This window comes from Nomascus leucogenys, chromosome 13 (assembly GCF_006542625.1).
Source record: "Nomascus leucogenys isolate Asia chromosome 13, Asia_NLE_v1, whole genome shotgun sequence".
NCBI lineage: Eukaryota > Metazoa > Chordata > Mammalia > Primates > Hylobatidae > Nomascus > Nomascus leucogenys.
The window spans coordinates 47,174,982-47,191,150 of NC_044393.1; the positions used below are offsets into that span (position 1 = coordinate 47,174,982).

The 16,169-nt window shown below is 43.5% G+C and overlaps 1 protein-coding gene across 1 annotated transcript; it reads right to left on the minus strand.

Moving 5' to 3' along the window:
• Positions 1-509: 509 nt before the first annotated feature.
• MGME1 (mitochondrial genome maintenance exonuclease 1) lies at positions 510-16,161 on the minus strand. Its single transcript, XM_003268215.3, has 5 exons — positions 15,933-16,161; positions 14,705-15,277; positions 9,155-9,374; positions 3,670-3,802; positions 510-1,689 (listed from the first exon to the last, which is right to left on the minus strand). The coding sequence occupies exons 2-5, from the start codon at positions 15,216-15,218 to the stop codon at positions 1,528-1,530; spliced, it is 1,029 nt and encodes a 342-aa protein (XP_003268263.1). The 5' UTR covers positions 15,219-15,277; positions 15,933-16,161; the 3' UTR covers positions 510-1,527.
• Between the last annotated feature and the right edge of the window lie 8 nt (positions 16,162-16,169).

A 16,169-nucleotide genomic window follows, 5' to 3' on the forward strand; every position in this document is an offset into this window, starting at 1 on the left:
GGAGAATTGCCTAAGCCTGGGAGGCGGAGGCTGCAGTGAGCCCACCACACTCCAGCCTGGCTGACAGAGCCAGACTGTCTCAAAAAAAAAAGAAAAAGAAAAAGAAATTTTGCTAGGTCTAGCCTCCTAAATTCTAGGTTGAGGCTTATTAGAGCAGTGGCAAACTCTGCTGGCACAACTTTTAATTGCCTCACTTCATTTTTGACTGGAAATTACAGGCTACAGAAATATGTATCTGCAGCTTGAGAAAAACCCACATGAATGCAGAAGTGTATAGAGATAATACAAAGGTCCCCCTTGATCCTCCCATCTCCTACCTGAATCTTGCTTTCCTTGCCAGGTGACCATGGCTGAGGGCTTAGTGAGGACGCTTTCTTTTATGCACTTACATAGAACTCTCACCAAAGCTATTAGGCTGGTGGTAAAATTCTGAATTATAAACAAAGTGCAAACAATTTCCAGGTTTATAAAATTATCCTATAAACACACAAAGTAAACAAAACCAAAGCTTCATTACTCATATCTTGTATTTTATTTCTTATGAAAATGGCTACCCAAAGAAGTCACTGTAGCAGGCTACTATTTTAAGGCAGAAACTATAACTTAAATGCTAACAGACTCACTCCATAAGACAGAAAACCCTTCCCCAGGGCTGTAATGGGCATTTAAGTTTCCCAAACCCAGGGACAACTAATTTTTATTACCTGTTGAATAGAAACAAATGGATTTTAATAGTTCCCCTCCCCTATAGCTGAAAAACTCCACAAACAATAATTGACTCTATCTACATGATCTGTTGACTCACGCCAGAAATAGCTACTAAAACACTTACAACTGTGATGTTCATACTGGCCTCTGGCTACTTCTGGGGGTTATTTGGTGTTATGCAATGGCATATTGCCAGCAACATGGTGAATATACTCTGTCTTTATAGTCAGCAATGTTTAGTTGAGGCTAATCATGTATTTATTTTTTTAAAAGGTTAAATGTAAGCTTTTCCCAACTGAAATATATAGAAAACCCCAATGTATGAAACAAGTTTTAGGCATTGGTGCTGGCAGCGGTAGTGGGCTGATGTGTCCTCCCTGCACATAGCTGGGGGCGTGTAGCCCCTTCCCCTCTGGGTGAACCCTGGGGAAATCTTGGCACCCTCAGCCTCACTGCCTTCCAATCTCAGCTCAAAGACTGGGCATCCTGCCTGGGACACCCACCCCCTCCCCGAAAAAAACATCCCTCCAGGGAGTCCAAGAGTCACCAGCGTGACTGCCCATCCTGCGTGTCCTCCTTTCAGGTAAATAAGAGGTAGCATAGCTGGGATTTCGCGTGCCGAAGTCTAGCTCTTTATATCCAGACTTTGGGGCTTTTCAGTCTTTTTGGTAACAATACATTTCAACAAATTAATACTTCTACTTGTGTTCGTGTAGCACTCAGATCCAGTGGCACCTCATTTTTACACTGGAGTAAATGGCAATATATGTTCCCAAACTGTGAGAAGGTGCTGAATGTTCCCAAATAGCATCCTGTTCCCTATTCTGGTTTCTGAATATTCTGGTTCTTTTTCTTTTCCGTATATTCTTCTAGTCGAAGAAGCCACTTGGCCCAGTACTGGGAACAGAGCTCCGCATCCATGAAATGTGGGTGGGCAGGTGATCCGTCTTTGTAGGCCACCACAATTAAGCCACATTGAACCTAGGAAGAAATACAGGGCAATTCTCGTTTCACTACAGTAGGTCCAGAGTTTAGGTTCATTTCCTTCTTACTCCAGGGCAAACTCAGTATAAAACAATCTACAGGATATCTCCAATTTCTAAGGTGGGTTGATCAAAGACTGCACCAGGACACAAGAACACAAAGATGACACATAAAACACTGAAGACTGGGCTGTGATCATTACAGAGCCATTAAAAAAAAAAAAAAAGGCCCAAGAAGAGGGTGGAAAAGTGCTTTGTTTTTTCTTTTTCTTTTTTGAGATAGGATCCCACTCCCATTGTCTAGGCTGGAGTGCAGTGGCACAATCTCGGCTCACCGCACCCTCGAAGCTGAGGCGGGCACCACTTCCGGCTGATTTTTCTATTTTTAGTAGTGATGGGGTTTTGTCACGTTGCCCAGGCTGGTCTTGAACTCCTGGGCTCAAGCAATCCACCCACCTCGGCCTCCTTCAAAGTGCTGGGATTACAGGCATGAGCCACCACACCTGGCCAAAAAGTGCTATTTATTTATTTGGAGAGACAGTCTTGCTCTGTTGCCCAGGCTGGAGTACAGTGGCACAACCTTGGCTCACCGCAACCTCCGCCTCCTGGGTTCAAGCAGTTCTCCTGCCTCAGCCTCCCAAGTAGCTGGGACTAGAGGCACACACCACCACGCCCAGCTAATTTTTGTATTTTTATTTATTTATTTATTTATTTTTGAGACGGAGTCTCGCTCTTTCACCCAGGCTGGAGTGCAGTGGTGCGATCTCGGCTCACTGCAGGCTCCGCCCCCCAGGGTTCACGCCATTCTCCTGCCTCAGCCTCCCGCGTAGCTGGGACTACAGGTGCCCGCCACCTCGCCCGGCTAATTTTTTGTATTTTTAGTAGAGATGGGGTTTCACCGTGTTAGCCAGGATGGTCTCGATCTCCTGACCTCGTGATCCGCCTGCCTCGGCCTCCCAAAGTGCTGAGATCACAGGCGTGAGCCACCGCGCCCAGCCAATTTTTGTATTTTTAGTAGAGACGGGGTTTTGCCACATCAGCCAAGCTGGTCTTGAACTCCTGACATCAGGTGATCTGCCCACCTTGGCCTCCCAAAGTGCTGGGATTACAGGCTTGAGCCACCGCGCCCGGCCTATTTATTTATTTTTGAGACAGGGTTTTGCTCTGTTGGCCAGGCTAGAGTGCAGTGGTACAATCTCAGCTCACTGGAACCTCCACTTCCTGGGCTCAAGCAATCCTCCCACCTCAGCCTCCCAAGTAGCTGGCACCATAAGTGCACGCCACCATGTCCAGCTAATTTTTGTATTTTTTTTGTAGATACGGGGTTTCACTATGTTGCCCAGGCTGGACTCGAACTCCTGAGCTCAAGCAATCTGCCTGCCTTGGCCTCCCAAAGTGCGTGAGCCACTGTGCCCAGCCAAAAAGTGCTTTTTTAAGTGGGAGAGGAACAAGGAAGACATTAAGCAATGGGATAAAAATAGAGATTTAAAAAAAAAAAAAAAAAAAAAAAGGAAAAACCTCAAGGAGTTCTATTTTTTAACTTTTTTTTTTTTTTTTAAATACAATTTTTCTCCTCCTACCCCCCTGACCGAGAAGTTTTTTTTTTTTTTTTTTTTTTTTTTTTGAGACAGATTTGAGATGGAGTCTCACTCTCTTGCCCAGGCTGGAGTGTAGTGGCGTGATCTTGGCTCATTACAACCTCCACCTCCCGGGTTCAAGAAATTCTCCTGCCTCAGCTACTAGAATAGCTGGGATTACAGGCATGAGCCACCATGCCCAGCTAGTTTTTGTATTTTTGGTAAAGATGGGGTTTCACCATATTGGCCAGGCTGGTCTCAAACTCCTGACCTCAAGTGATCCACCAGCCTCGGCCTCCCAAAGTGCTGGGATTACAGGCATGAGCCACTGCACCTGGCCCGGAGTTACAGTTTTAAGTAAGCATTGAGCAAAGCTTTAAGTAGAGGCTCAGTGTCCTGACCTGAAAGCTGTAGTTGGTGTCATGGTTCATGGCACCCATGTATGCCACAACTTGCAGTGGGTTGTCAAATGTACTTTGAATAAAAGGCTTTGGTTTCTCTGATGTCTTCCAATCGATCACACACAGCTTGCCCCTAAAGAGAAACCACAGGAAGACTTTGTAGGTAATAGATCACACTGAAAATCTCTACTAGGTTAACAGTTCTCTTATGTATAGTTTGTTATTTGTCAGCCAACGACCATTGCTCCTATTCACCATTTTTTTCCTTTTTTTAAAAAGAGATGAGGTTTCATATGTTGCCCAGGCTAGACGCATACTCCTGGGCTCAAGTGATCCTCCCACCTCAGCCTCCCAAGTAGCTGGGACTATAAGTGCACCGCACCACTTTTTCCCTTTTTTTTTTTTTTTTTTTTTTGCATCAAATAACCAGTGGATTTCTCCCCCCATCCCCTATCCTGGTGGGGTTTATACTTGCCAAATGCAAATATCAAAAGGATACAGAGAGTGGACCAGTAACTGGTGACTCTCAAAGGACTCTATCGGTTCAATCTGTCTTTCATGACTTCAATTTCAAAATCAGCAGTTTATAGGGAGATTTTGTACAAAGCATGTATATTACTTACATGTCACTATAGCTCTAGACAGAGTTACACCTCATGCAAACTCAGTCTAGAGCAGCACTGGCTAAAAGAAATAAAATGTGAGCCATGTGTCATTTTAAATTTTCTTTTTTTTCTTTTTTTTGAGATGGAGTCTCGCTCTGTCACCCAGGCTAGAGTGCAGTGGCGCAATCTCGGCTCACTGCAAGCTCCGTCTCCCGGGTTCACGCCATTCTCCTGCCTCAGCCTCTCCGAGTAGCTGGGACTACAGGCACCCGCCACCACGCCCGGCTAATTTTTTTGTGTTTTTAGTAGAGACGGGGTTTCACCATGGTCTCGATCTCCTGACCTCATGATCCACCCGCCTCGGCCTCCCAAACTGCTGGGATTACAGGTGTGAGCCACCATGCTATATTTCTGCCACAGACCACTGTTTGCAGCAATGTACTGTAAGTCTAGAATAAATGTAAATTAAAAAAAACCTTAATAGCATTCTGAAAACTATAAAACTGTAAAGAAACTGAAAATGATACAAATAAATGGTAAGATATCCTCTGTTTATGGACTGGAAGAATTAATATTGTTAAAATGTCCATAGTATCCAAAGCAATCTATAGGGTCCACGCAATCTTTATCAAAATTCCAATGGCAGGCCGGGTGTGGTGGCTCACACCTGTAATCCCCAACACTTTGGGAGGCCAAGGCAGGCGGATTGCTTGAGCTCAGGAGCCCGAGACCAGCCTGGGCAACGTGGTGAAACCCTGTCTCTACAAAAAATACCAAAAAATCAGCCAGGTGTTGTGGCTGGAGCCTGTTGTCCCAGCTACTCAGGAGGCTGAGCTCAGGAGGTGGAGTTTGCAGTGAGCCGAGATTGCATCACTGTACAACAGTGTGGGTAACAAAGCCAGCCTCTGTCTCAGGAAAAAAAAAAAGAAAAGAAAAATTCTGCCGTGCACGCTGGCTTACACCTGTAATCCCAGCACTTTGGAAGGCCAAGGTGGGCAGATCACCTGAGGTCAGGAGTTCCAGACCAGCCTGGCCAACATGGTGAAACCTCGTCTCTACTAAAAATACAAAAATTAACCAGGCGTGGTGATGTGCGCCTGTAATCCCAGCTACTCGGGAGTCTGAGGCAGGAGAATTGCTTGAACCTGGGAGGCAGAGGTTGCAGTGAGCTGAGACTGTGCCATTGCACTGCAGCCTGGGTGACATGGGTGAAACTCTGTCTCAAAAACAAACAAACAAAAAATTCCAACATCATTTTTCACAGAAATAGAAAAAAAAAAATCCTAAAATTCACATGGAACCACAAAAGACCCTGAATAGCCAAAGCAATCTTGAGTGAAAAGAACGAAGTCGGAGGCATCACACTGCCTGATTTCAAAGTACAGTCACGTGTAGCTTAATGACAGGGATATGTCCTGAGAAATGTGTGGTTAGGCAATTTTGTCATTGTGCAAACATAGAGTATATTCACAAACCTAGGTAGGATAGCCTACTACACACCCAGATCTTCACTCCTAGGCTACAAACCTGTACAGCATGTTACCGTACTGAATACTGCTGGCAACTGTAACACAACGGTAAGCATTAGTGCATCTAAACACAGAAAAGGTACAGTAAAAATATGGTATAAAAGATAAAAAATGGTATACTTGTATAGGGCACCTACCATGAATGCAGCTTGCAGGACTAGAAGTTGCTCTGGGTGACTGAGTGAGTGAGTGAGTGGTGAGTGAATGTGAGGGCCTGGGACATTACTGTATACTACTAAAGACTTTATAAACACTGTACACTTATGCTACACTAAATTTATAAAAAACGTTTTTCTTTCTTCAATAATACATTAACTTTAGCTTACTGTAACTTTTTTACTGTATAAACTTATTTAATTAATTATTTTGAGATGGCGTTTCACTCTTGTTGCCCAGGCTGGAGTGCAATGGCACAATTTTGGCTCACTGCAACCTCTACCTCCCAGGTTCAAGCGATTCTCCTGCCTCAGCCTCCCAAATAGCTGGGATTACAGGCATGCACCACCATGCTTGGCTAATTTTGTATTTTTAGCAGAGATGGGGTTTCACCATGTTGGCCAGGCTGGTTTCAAACCCCTGACCTCAGGTGATCCACCTACCTTGGCCTCCCAAAGTGCTGGGATTCCAGGTGTAAGCCACCATGCCCGGCCACTTCTTTAATTTATTGACTCTTGTAATAATACTTATCTTAAAACAAACACATTGTACAACTATACAGAAATATTTTCTTTTTTTTTTTGAGACAAACTCTTGCTCTGTCACCCAGGCTGGAGTGCAGTGGCGCAATCTTGGCTCACTGCAACCCCCACCTTCCGGGTTCAAGCCATCTTCCTACCTCAGCCTCCTGACTAGCTGGGATTACAGGCATGTGCCACCACACCCGGGTAATTTTTTGCATTTTTAGCAAAGACGGAGTTTCATCATGTTGCCTAGGCTGGTCTCGAACTCCTGACCTCAAGTGGTCCACCTGTCTCGGTTTCCCAAAGTGCTGGGATTACAGGTGTGAGCCACCATGCCCCAGCCTCTTTTTTGATATCTTTATTCTACATGCTTTTTCTATTATTAAAATTATTTTTTACCCTTTAAACCTTTGTTAAAAACTAAGACACAAACATACACGTTAGCCTAGGCCTACACAGGGTCAGAATCATAGTAAATACATAAGCCAGTAATAGTTGTTTATTGCCATTGTCAATTATATACTGCAGTGTACATAATGGTATGTGTTGTTTTTATATGACTGAATAGGAGGTTAGTTTATACCAGCATAACCACGAACACGAGTAGTACGTTGCACTATAACATAACATCACTAGATGATAGGAGTTTTTCAGCTCCATTACAATCTTATGGGACCACTGTTTACATGCAGTCTGTTGTTGACTGAGATATTGTTATGTGGAACATGGCTGTATAAAGTAAAGCTGTTATAATCAAACAGCATGATAATAGCATAAAAACAGACACCTTAAACCAATGGAACAGGACAGATAGCCCAGAAACAAAACCATGAATTTACAGTCAATTGATTTTCAGTAAAGGTACCAAGAACGAACAATGGGGAATGTCTTGTCAATTTTGTTAGGAAAACTGGGTATCGACTTGCATAAGAATGAAATTGTACCCTATCTCATACCACATACAAAAATCAACTTAAAATTTAAGACCCTTGCAGTAGAGCACATCTCCCCAAGATCTTTTTTTATCTTATATATATGAGCACTATACTTAGGGTGGAAGTGTTCCTCCTCTTACTTTCAGGAACGCCCTGCTGTGTCTATGGAGTAGCTATACTTTCACTACTTTACTTTATTAATAAACCTGCTTTTACTTTGCACTGCAGACTCATCCTGGATGCTTTTTCTTTTCTTTTTTTTTTTTTTTTGAGACAGTCTTGCCTGTTGCTCAGGCTGGAGTGCAGTGGCACCATCTCAGTTCACTGCAACTTCTGCCTCCTGGATTAAAGTGATTCTCCTGCCTCAGCCTCCCGAGTAGCTGGGACTATAGGCGCACACCACTGCGCCTGGCTAATTTTTGTATTTTTAGTAGAGACGGAATTTTGCCATGTTGGCTAGGCTGGTCTCGAACTCCTGACCTCAGGTGATCTGCCCACCTCGGCCTCCCAAAGTGCTGGGATTACAGGTGTGAGCCACTGTTCCTGGCTTCACCCTAAATTCTTCCTTGCCCGAGATCTAAGAACCCTCTCGGGGTCTGGATCCGGACCCCTTTCCTGTAACACTTGGCCTCTGAAGTACCTGAATAAAACAGTAAGACAGCTACGATATAAAAACCACAGGGACCGGGCGTGGTGGCTCACGCCTATAATCCTAGCACTTTGGGGGGCTGAGGCAGGCGGATCACCTAAGGTCAGAAGTTCGAGACCAGCCTGACCAACATGGAGAAACCCCATCTCTACTAAAAATACAAAATTAGCCACGCATGGTGGTGCATGCCTGTAATCTCAGCTACTCAGGAGGCTGAGGCAAGATAATTGCTTGAATCCAGGAGACGGAGGTTGCAGTGAGCTGAGATCGCACCATTGCACTCCAGCCTGGGCAACAAGAGCAAAACTCCGTCTCAAAAAACAAAACGAAACGAAACAAAACAACCACGGGAAGCTTTAGAAAGTTCAGAGCTCCGATCCATGTCAAGCACTGCCTGCAAGCCAGGAAGAGAGTTGATTTTCAGAACCAACAGATCATGGTGCTATCTTTAGGAAAACAGGAAAGAAAACACAGGAATGAAATTGGATCTTATGGCAGGTACCTTGCTTTGGGGGAGGGGAAGGAGAGGCTGGCAAACAGGCCATGTTAGGGATATTGAAAAATCTCGGCCAGGCGTGGCGGCTCACGCCTGTAATCTCAGCACTTTGGGAAACCAAGGTGGATGCATCACTTGAGGTCGGGAGTTTGAGACCAGCCTGGCCAACATGGTGAAACCCTGTCTCTACTAAAAATACAAAAATTATCCTGGTGTGGTGGTGCATGCCTGTAGTCCCAGCTACTCAGGAGGCTGAGGCAGGAGAACCACTTGAACCTGGGAGACGGAGGTTGCAGTGAGCCAAGATTGCGCCACCGCACTCCAGCCTGGGTGACACTCCGTCTCAAAACAAAACAAACAAAGAAAGAGTATACCTTTCTCCAGCAAACAATTTGATTTTGGAGCACTGGATGACAAAGGTTACGTGGCTCTTCTCCTTGTACCTGTTCTCAACCCTGCCCCACCCAATTCTTTTACCTAGCACAAAGGTTTGGACATTAAACAGACAGAGGCAACAGTACCTACAGGCACACCTTTGACAGGCACCATCTGTCCTACCCTGTATTAATTCACCTCCAATCTCATACTTACTGATATTCAGCCACACAGTCTAGCAGACCTATATAGTTTAAGGTTTCATGTTGAACAGCACTTTCAAGAGCTCGCACTCCACTGACATCTTTCAGAATATGCTGGACACTTTCGATGTAACCAGACTTGAGGAGATTTTCATCTCTCTCTTTTAAGGTTTCCTGGGGTGAAAGTATGCTTTCCAAGGCTTCGTGGAACCGTTTCCCTTGTAAAAAGATGTCTGAAAAGAAAATCAGGGAAAAGGGGAGGGGGGAAACACAAAGCTAACACTAAAAAACAAGTACTCTAAAATGCTCTGAAACAATACAATTAAAAATGACATTTTTTTCTTTTTTTTTTTTTTTAGATGGAGTCTCCCTCTGTTGCCCAGGCTGGAGTGCAGTGGGCGATACTGGCTCACTGCAACCTCTGCCTCCTGGGGTCAAGCGATTCTCCTGCCTCAGCCTCCCGAATAGCTGGGATTACAGGCGCCCGCGACCGTGCCTGGCTAATTTTTGTATTTTTAGTAGAGATGGGGTTTCACCATGTTGGTGAGGCTGGTCTTGAACTCCTGACCTCGTGATCTGCCCGCCTTGGCCTCCCAAAGTGCTGGGACTACAGGCATGAGCCACCGTGCCCAGCCAAAAATTACATTAGTTATTTTTAAGTGACAACCCCTAAGACCAAATTTCAGCCTCTTGTGAAACCTAAGAATATACTTTGAAACCAACGGGATTATTAATAGAACGTTAGGCAATAAAATGAATTAAAATTAAGTACTTCTAGGAAAATTGGGCCAAAGTCAAAACTGAAGATCTGGCAGCTACAGGACCACACCCAGTTTACGGTACTATCTGTTTAAGTATCCAATTTAATAAGTTAACTGGCTGTGATAAAATTAAAAAAAATTAGAAATCTAGGGAACCGTGCTTCTGTTTATAGTTCTTTTTAGACCAAAACTTAATTATGAACATAGGTGGGGGAATCCTTTTACTAACAGTATTAGTGACAAACAACGAAAGGAAAATAAGGCACGCACAAATGAAAAGTAATGAATTCGATATGGAATCTGGAGGGGGAGGAAGAGGAAAATATGTGACATTCTTCTCCTGTATTTTTTTTTTTAGTGCTGGAACAGCCTGAAAAATTCAGCTGTGTCTGAATTTTTTTCCCTCATATATTTTTCTATTCTGATATTTAATATTTAACATGTAATATTTTTCTAATTAGCTTTAGATTATTAGAATTCTGATTCATGGCTTGTAGGAGGATACATTTTCCCTCTTCCTAACATTTTATAACGTGAATACTAGAGAAATTTCATTAGGACACATTATTTTTCCTGTAAGTTCATTTTCTGAGGTCAAAGCCTTACTTTTCATCCCCAGGTTTCTCTGAAAGAACTGTAGTGTCTGGATTTGTTGGTGTATCCCAGATCTAACTTGATTTTTGAACTCTCTCCTCATTTTCAGTGCTCCTTGGCCTCCAAGTGCTTGCATAGTAAGCCACTTCCTCATACACATTTTAAAAAAGGGAACATGGCCAGGCATGGTGGCTTATGCCTATAATCCCAGCACTTTAGGCAGCCGAGGCAGGTGGATTACCTGAGGTCGAGAGTTCAAGACCAGCCTGGCCAACATGGTGAAACCCAGTCTCTACTCAAAATACAAAAATTAGCCAGGTGTGGTGGCGCACACCTGTAATTCCAGCTACTCTGGAGGCTGAGGCAGGAGAATTGCTTGATCCCAGGAGGCAGAGGTTGCAGTGAGCCAAGATCGTGCCACTGCACTCCAGCCTGGGTGACAGAGCAAGACTGTATCTCAAAAAAAAAACCAAAAAACAACAAAAAAAACCACAGAGACTCAACAAACACAAGAAATATTGTATATTCACTTGTTTCTTAGTAAGAGGAGAGAAAGAGGGGGGACTGTTATGCTAAGCAATGGCCTTGGGGCTTTCAAAACATTATTTAATTTTCAAACCCAACAACCCAGCAAAATAAGCATCGTAAGTTACCCCCATTTTAATGAATGAGGCCCTGTCCCACTAGGCAGTGCTGTTAATTTGCCCCAAAGCAAAAAGCTGGGGACAGGCAGCCTGGCACCAGAATCTGTGTTTCCAATCTACCACACAGTAGAGCAAAGGAGGCAATCCTGGAAATCACCAATTAGATACTCAGAGAAACAGAGCAGGAAATACACGTGCTTGGAACATGCTTGCAGAGAGACCCACAGAAAAGGAGGAAAACAACTTTACATTTGTCAAGTTTTTTGGTTTTTTTTTTTGAGACAGGGTCTCACTTGTCACCCAGGATGGAGTGTACTGGCTCGATCACTGCTCACTGTAACCTCGAACACCTGGCCTTAAGCAATCCTCCTGTCTCAGCTTCCTTTACAGGCATGTGCCACCACACCTGGCTAATTCAAAAAAAAATTTTTTTTTTGTAGAGATGCAATCTCTCTATGTTGCCTAGGCTGGTCTTAAACACCTGGCCTCAAGCAATCCTCCCACCTTGGTCTCCCAAAGTGCTGGGATTACAGGCATGAGCCACCGCATTGGGCCTTCAACTATTTTTTACAAAGATGGAAATTTACAAAGATGGAAATGTCAATTTTTTTTTTTTTCCAGGCTGGAGTGCAGTGGTGTGATCTCGGCTCACTGCAATCTCCACCTCCCAGGTTCAAGTGATTCTCCTGCCTCAGCCTCCCTAGTAGCTGGGATTACAAGCGATCGCTGTGCCCAGCTGATGTTTTTGTATTTTTAGTAGAGATGGGGTTTCGCCATGTTGGCCAGGCTGGTTTTGAACTCCTGACCTCAAGTGATCCACCCGATTCAGCCTCCCAAAGTGCTAGGATTACAGGCATGAGCCACCACGCCTGGCTGGAAATGTCAATTCTATCATTAGCAAAAAATGGAATCCCTTCTGAAAAATTATTTGGAGAGTTAAATGAAATTCAACTTAGGAACTAAGTTATTCTACTCCAAATTTACTTGGCTCAATTGGAATTATTAACACGTGAAAGACCTACAAGAAATTTATGACTGATGGAATTAAAGCCTAGGAAAAAGAAGTGTAGCATTCATCTACACACTAGGTTAATGAAGCAGAAGACAAACATGTTAAAAACGGGAAGAAAAAAACTTAGCAAATGCCATGCCAATCGACCATACATTTCTCGCTGCAAACTTACCCCTGGCTAGGTTCTTCACATACACATGATCACAAACATGAAAACCTAGATTACAGGATCCTTTAGATACTTAAGGCTCAGAACGTTCAACATGATTCAATTTATAAAAATAAAAAATGATCCAAGAATATTTACTGCATGTAGCATCAAGTCTGCTTATTCACTCAAAGTAATAAAAGTGAAATGTTTTCAAGTCCTTGTATATGAAGTGCACTAAAAACACCTTCATGCATCTCCAGTATTCTCATGATGGAACTGGCAGGATGGCTAATACTTCAGGATTAAATCAGCATAGCAAAAACAAAAAAAAAACTAAAACCTAAACCCCAGCCCTTTGTGTGTACTTATACACAAAATATAAATCAGAGTAAGTCAGACTTTCTCATTCCTGCCAGTCTTCAAAAGGTGAACTGATGCTTGGGAAACTGCTCAGGTATTTGGAAGAATGCCAGACACATTTCTATGCTCTCACCTTTGAGAAGACTGGGTAGAAATTATTGATCCAATATTTCTCATTAAAAACATCTTTTTAATTTTTAAAATGTAATTCTTCTTGGGTGCCACCTTCTTGGGTTTGGGATCCAGTATCCTCCAGACCCATTAATCAATTTAGTGAGCCCTTTTTCTTTTATTCACCATGACACTAATTGTCCCTTTATTTCAGAACCCACTACTTACTAATACTTATTTTCTAAAAAGAGTGATTCTGCCTGGGCGCAGTGGGTCACACCTGTAATCTCAATATTTTGGGAGGCCTAGGTGGGAGCACCGCTTGAAGACAGGAGTTGGAGACTAGCCTGGGCAACATAGGGAGACCCTTGTCTCTACAAAAAATAAAAAAATTAGCCAGGCATGGTGGTGCACGCCTGTGGTCTCAGCTACTCAGCAGGCTGAGATGGGAGAATCACTTGGGTCCAAGCGGTCAAGTCTGGGCGGGGTGCGGGGGGAAGCGATTCTGCTCATTTCTTAAGGTTGCTACTGAGTTAACTGAGAAACACAGCTGAGTGCTAATCTAGATCAACAAAGCTGACTCTATGAAAAAAAAAAAAAAACAACCAGTCTTCTCTCTGCCTGGGCTATTGGGGCTCATTCACATTCCAAACAGAAATTCCTCTCTGGTGCACTTCCTTACTTTGTGCCAAGAGCTACAAGCCCTAGGGTCCCACGTGTTCCAGCAGGTTTCTGCCTTTTAATAATATATTTCTTATTAGTAATTTCAGCTGTGACATACCTGGTTTAAGGAAAGTAACTTCTCATGAGAAAACTATCAATTCTAAATTTTAGTGATACAAATACAAAACTGTAAGATGCCATTAGAAGATTTTTATGTTGCTTGCTTGGAAAGCAGACAATAGTTTGGTGGTTGCTACTAATTATCTTAGGAAGGCAGTTAGCTCTTGCATATATAATCCTAGCCCCACACAGCTGAGGAATGTTATAAGGAGCTAAGGCCTTGACCATTTGGTACATATCCAGTACCACCTATATATACTTAGTATTTTTCTTTAGAACATGTGACATGTTTAATGTGTTACACACATAGTTTTTAGCGTCTGGATTAGGGAAAAGACGACTTAAATAGAAGCCCAGGCTACAGCAAGGGTCAATACACTATTCTTAAAATAAAAGTGAAAGAGTCTGTGTACTACTAAGAGTACATGTACTGCACTTTGGGAAGCTTGGATAAAGGAATGATTGATGTAAAACTTTCCTTTAACAAAAGACCCCTATATAATTTATGGGACTAGCTAATTCACCAGTGCCAATGGTCTTTGTTTTTGAATGGAATATTAAATTTAAGGAAGCTATTCTCCTCACTTGTCCAAGTTAGTAAATTAGAAGTTGAAGGTTAAAGTGTATTTATTCTCAGATCCTTATGAAGAACCTCTGATTATCTCAGTTTACCAAGGTCTAAATATAGGTCATGGGTTCTGGTCTGCTTCAGGGTCTTTAACTTTACGAGTCAGTTTACACTAATAAGTAGGGCAGTGGGTATTTACTGGATTCTGAACAGAATATCTAGCAAACAACTAGAATTCTGTTACCAGGTGACTTTTTTCCATAATCAAAGAAAACAAGCAATTCTAATATTGTTGGTAGCTCATAAAACAAGTGAATTTTATGTATTATTTAGTTAAATTATTTGATCTACTTTAGTTTCATCTGTAAAATGTGGATAACAGTATCTATACTTCACAGGACTACCATGAGGATCAAGTGAGTTAATACACACTAAGTGCTATTTAATGTTAATTACTATTGGAAGGGAGTTCCTTGCTAGTAAGTTAAAAAAACAAAACCAAACCTCATTCTTTTGACACCATTGCTCTCTATTATAGAAAACATAGCAAACATATAGAACCAGAATTAAGATAATTACTTGAAGTATATTCTTTAAAGCCATCTTCTCCCAGTTCCAGAATCATCCGCTGTTTCCACCTCTCTAACCAGAAAACCTGTTGTTTTGTCATGGTCTGCTGAAGGACTCGGGTCACACTTGGTATCACATTCCTTTGCAAGGGGATTTTCAAAGGAACTGAAGGATCACTTGCATTTGGTTTATCACTTCTCTCTGGATTGAAGATAGGAAACCAGTTTTGTGGCACTCGTCTGTCCTCATCTTGGTTTGGCGGCTTATGCTTGCTCGCAGGTCCACAGGGCAAAGCATCTTCCTCCACCGATCCTGGGGTGTGGGCGACGCCTCTGGATGACAAGACAGACTGAACTAAATTAGAGTATTTTTCTTGGTCCACTTCTTCATATGGGTTCACTTTTTTCTTCCGACCACATGAGTAAGAGGAAGTAGAGAAAGCCACAAGGGCGGCTGATTCCACAGAAAACCCCTTTGAACTCCTGAGCTGCCTGCAAATGGTCTGAAATAACTTCATCTTCATTCAGATTTGTTTTCACTTTAGTCTATTTGCAACGGTCGAGGGCCTTTATGTTTGTATTCCTATTAGAGAGAAAACAACCACCAAAGCGAAAGCTGCATCAGAATGATATTGCACATCAAAATTGTGAACTTTTTCGACATGTTTGGACAGAGCCCTTTCTTAAGAAAGTCGACAGAGCCAGACCCTGCCTTCAAAAAAAAATTTATAAATTAAGACTCTCAATACCCGAAGGACCCACACATACTAAACGCGAATTAACAGACAGCTTGGGGCAAGACGTCCCAGTCTCTAATCTGCAGGAATGTGACGCTCAGGAAGGGAGGCGTGTGCAAGACACGGAAAAACACAAAGATGGAGCCCGTCCCATGGCGGCCACACAGTCCTAGGTGACAGACAACGACTAATTCCTAGACACCAGGCTCTCTGCTAAGTGTTCTGTGTGGATACTTCTCATTGGTTCTCACACCCTCTACCGTGGATCTAGAATGAACCCGTCGCACAGACGTGGAAATCGGGTTGGAGGGTCCCGTCGCTCGCTGGTCAGAGCTGGTGGCGGCGCTGAGGTCCCATTACTGGGACCGCAAAAAGGCGCCTCCCGCTCTGCCGTGGGTGCGGACCACTGGCGGGGCCGGGACGGCGGTGGCCCCTGTGGCAGGAGTCTGGATTAGAGAAAAGACGACTTAAATAAAAGCCTACTACGGCAAGTGTCGGTACCTTGGAAGCCACCACACTTCGCTTAACTCTCAAGGCGCGAACAACCTCTCGCGACCCGTACTTTCATCCGTCCCGCGCTTTGGTTTCGAATTAGGCACAGCCTAAGGCAAAGCAGGTCCAGAATGCCCCGCGGCGCTCACGCCCCACCCGAGGCTCTCGTCGGCCCCCGCCGACGCGCCACCAGTTAGAGGCAAGGAGTACCTCTCCGAGCGGAAGGGCCGTCGTCTCCGAAGCGCG

Coding starts and splice junctions, on each gene's coding strand:
- MGME1 (XM_003268215.3), bottom strand. CDS start 15,218: ATGAAGATGAAGTTATTTCAGACCATTTGCAGGCAGCTCAGGAGTTCA. Junction 9,375..14,704: donor CTTTAAAGAATATACTTCAA/GTAATTATCTTA, acceptor TTTTCTTTTCAG/ACATCTTTTTACAAGGGAAA. Junction 3,803..9,154: donor GACTGTGTGGCTGAATATCA/GTAAGTATGAGA, acceptor GTTTCTCTTTAG/GGGCAAGCTGTGTGTGATCG.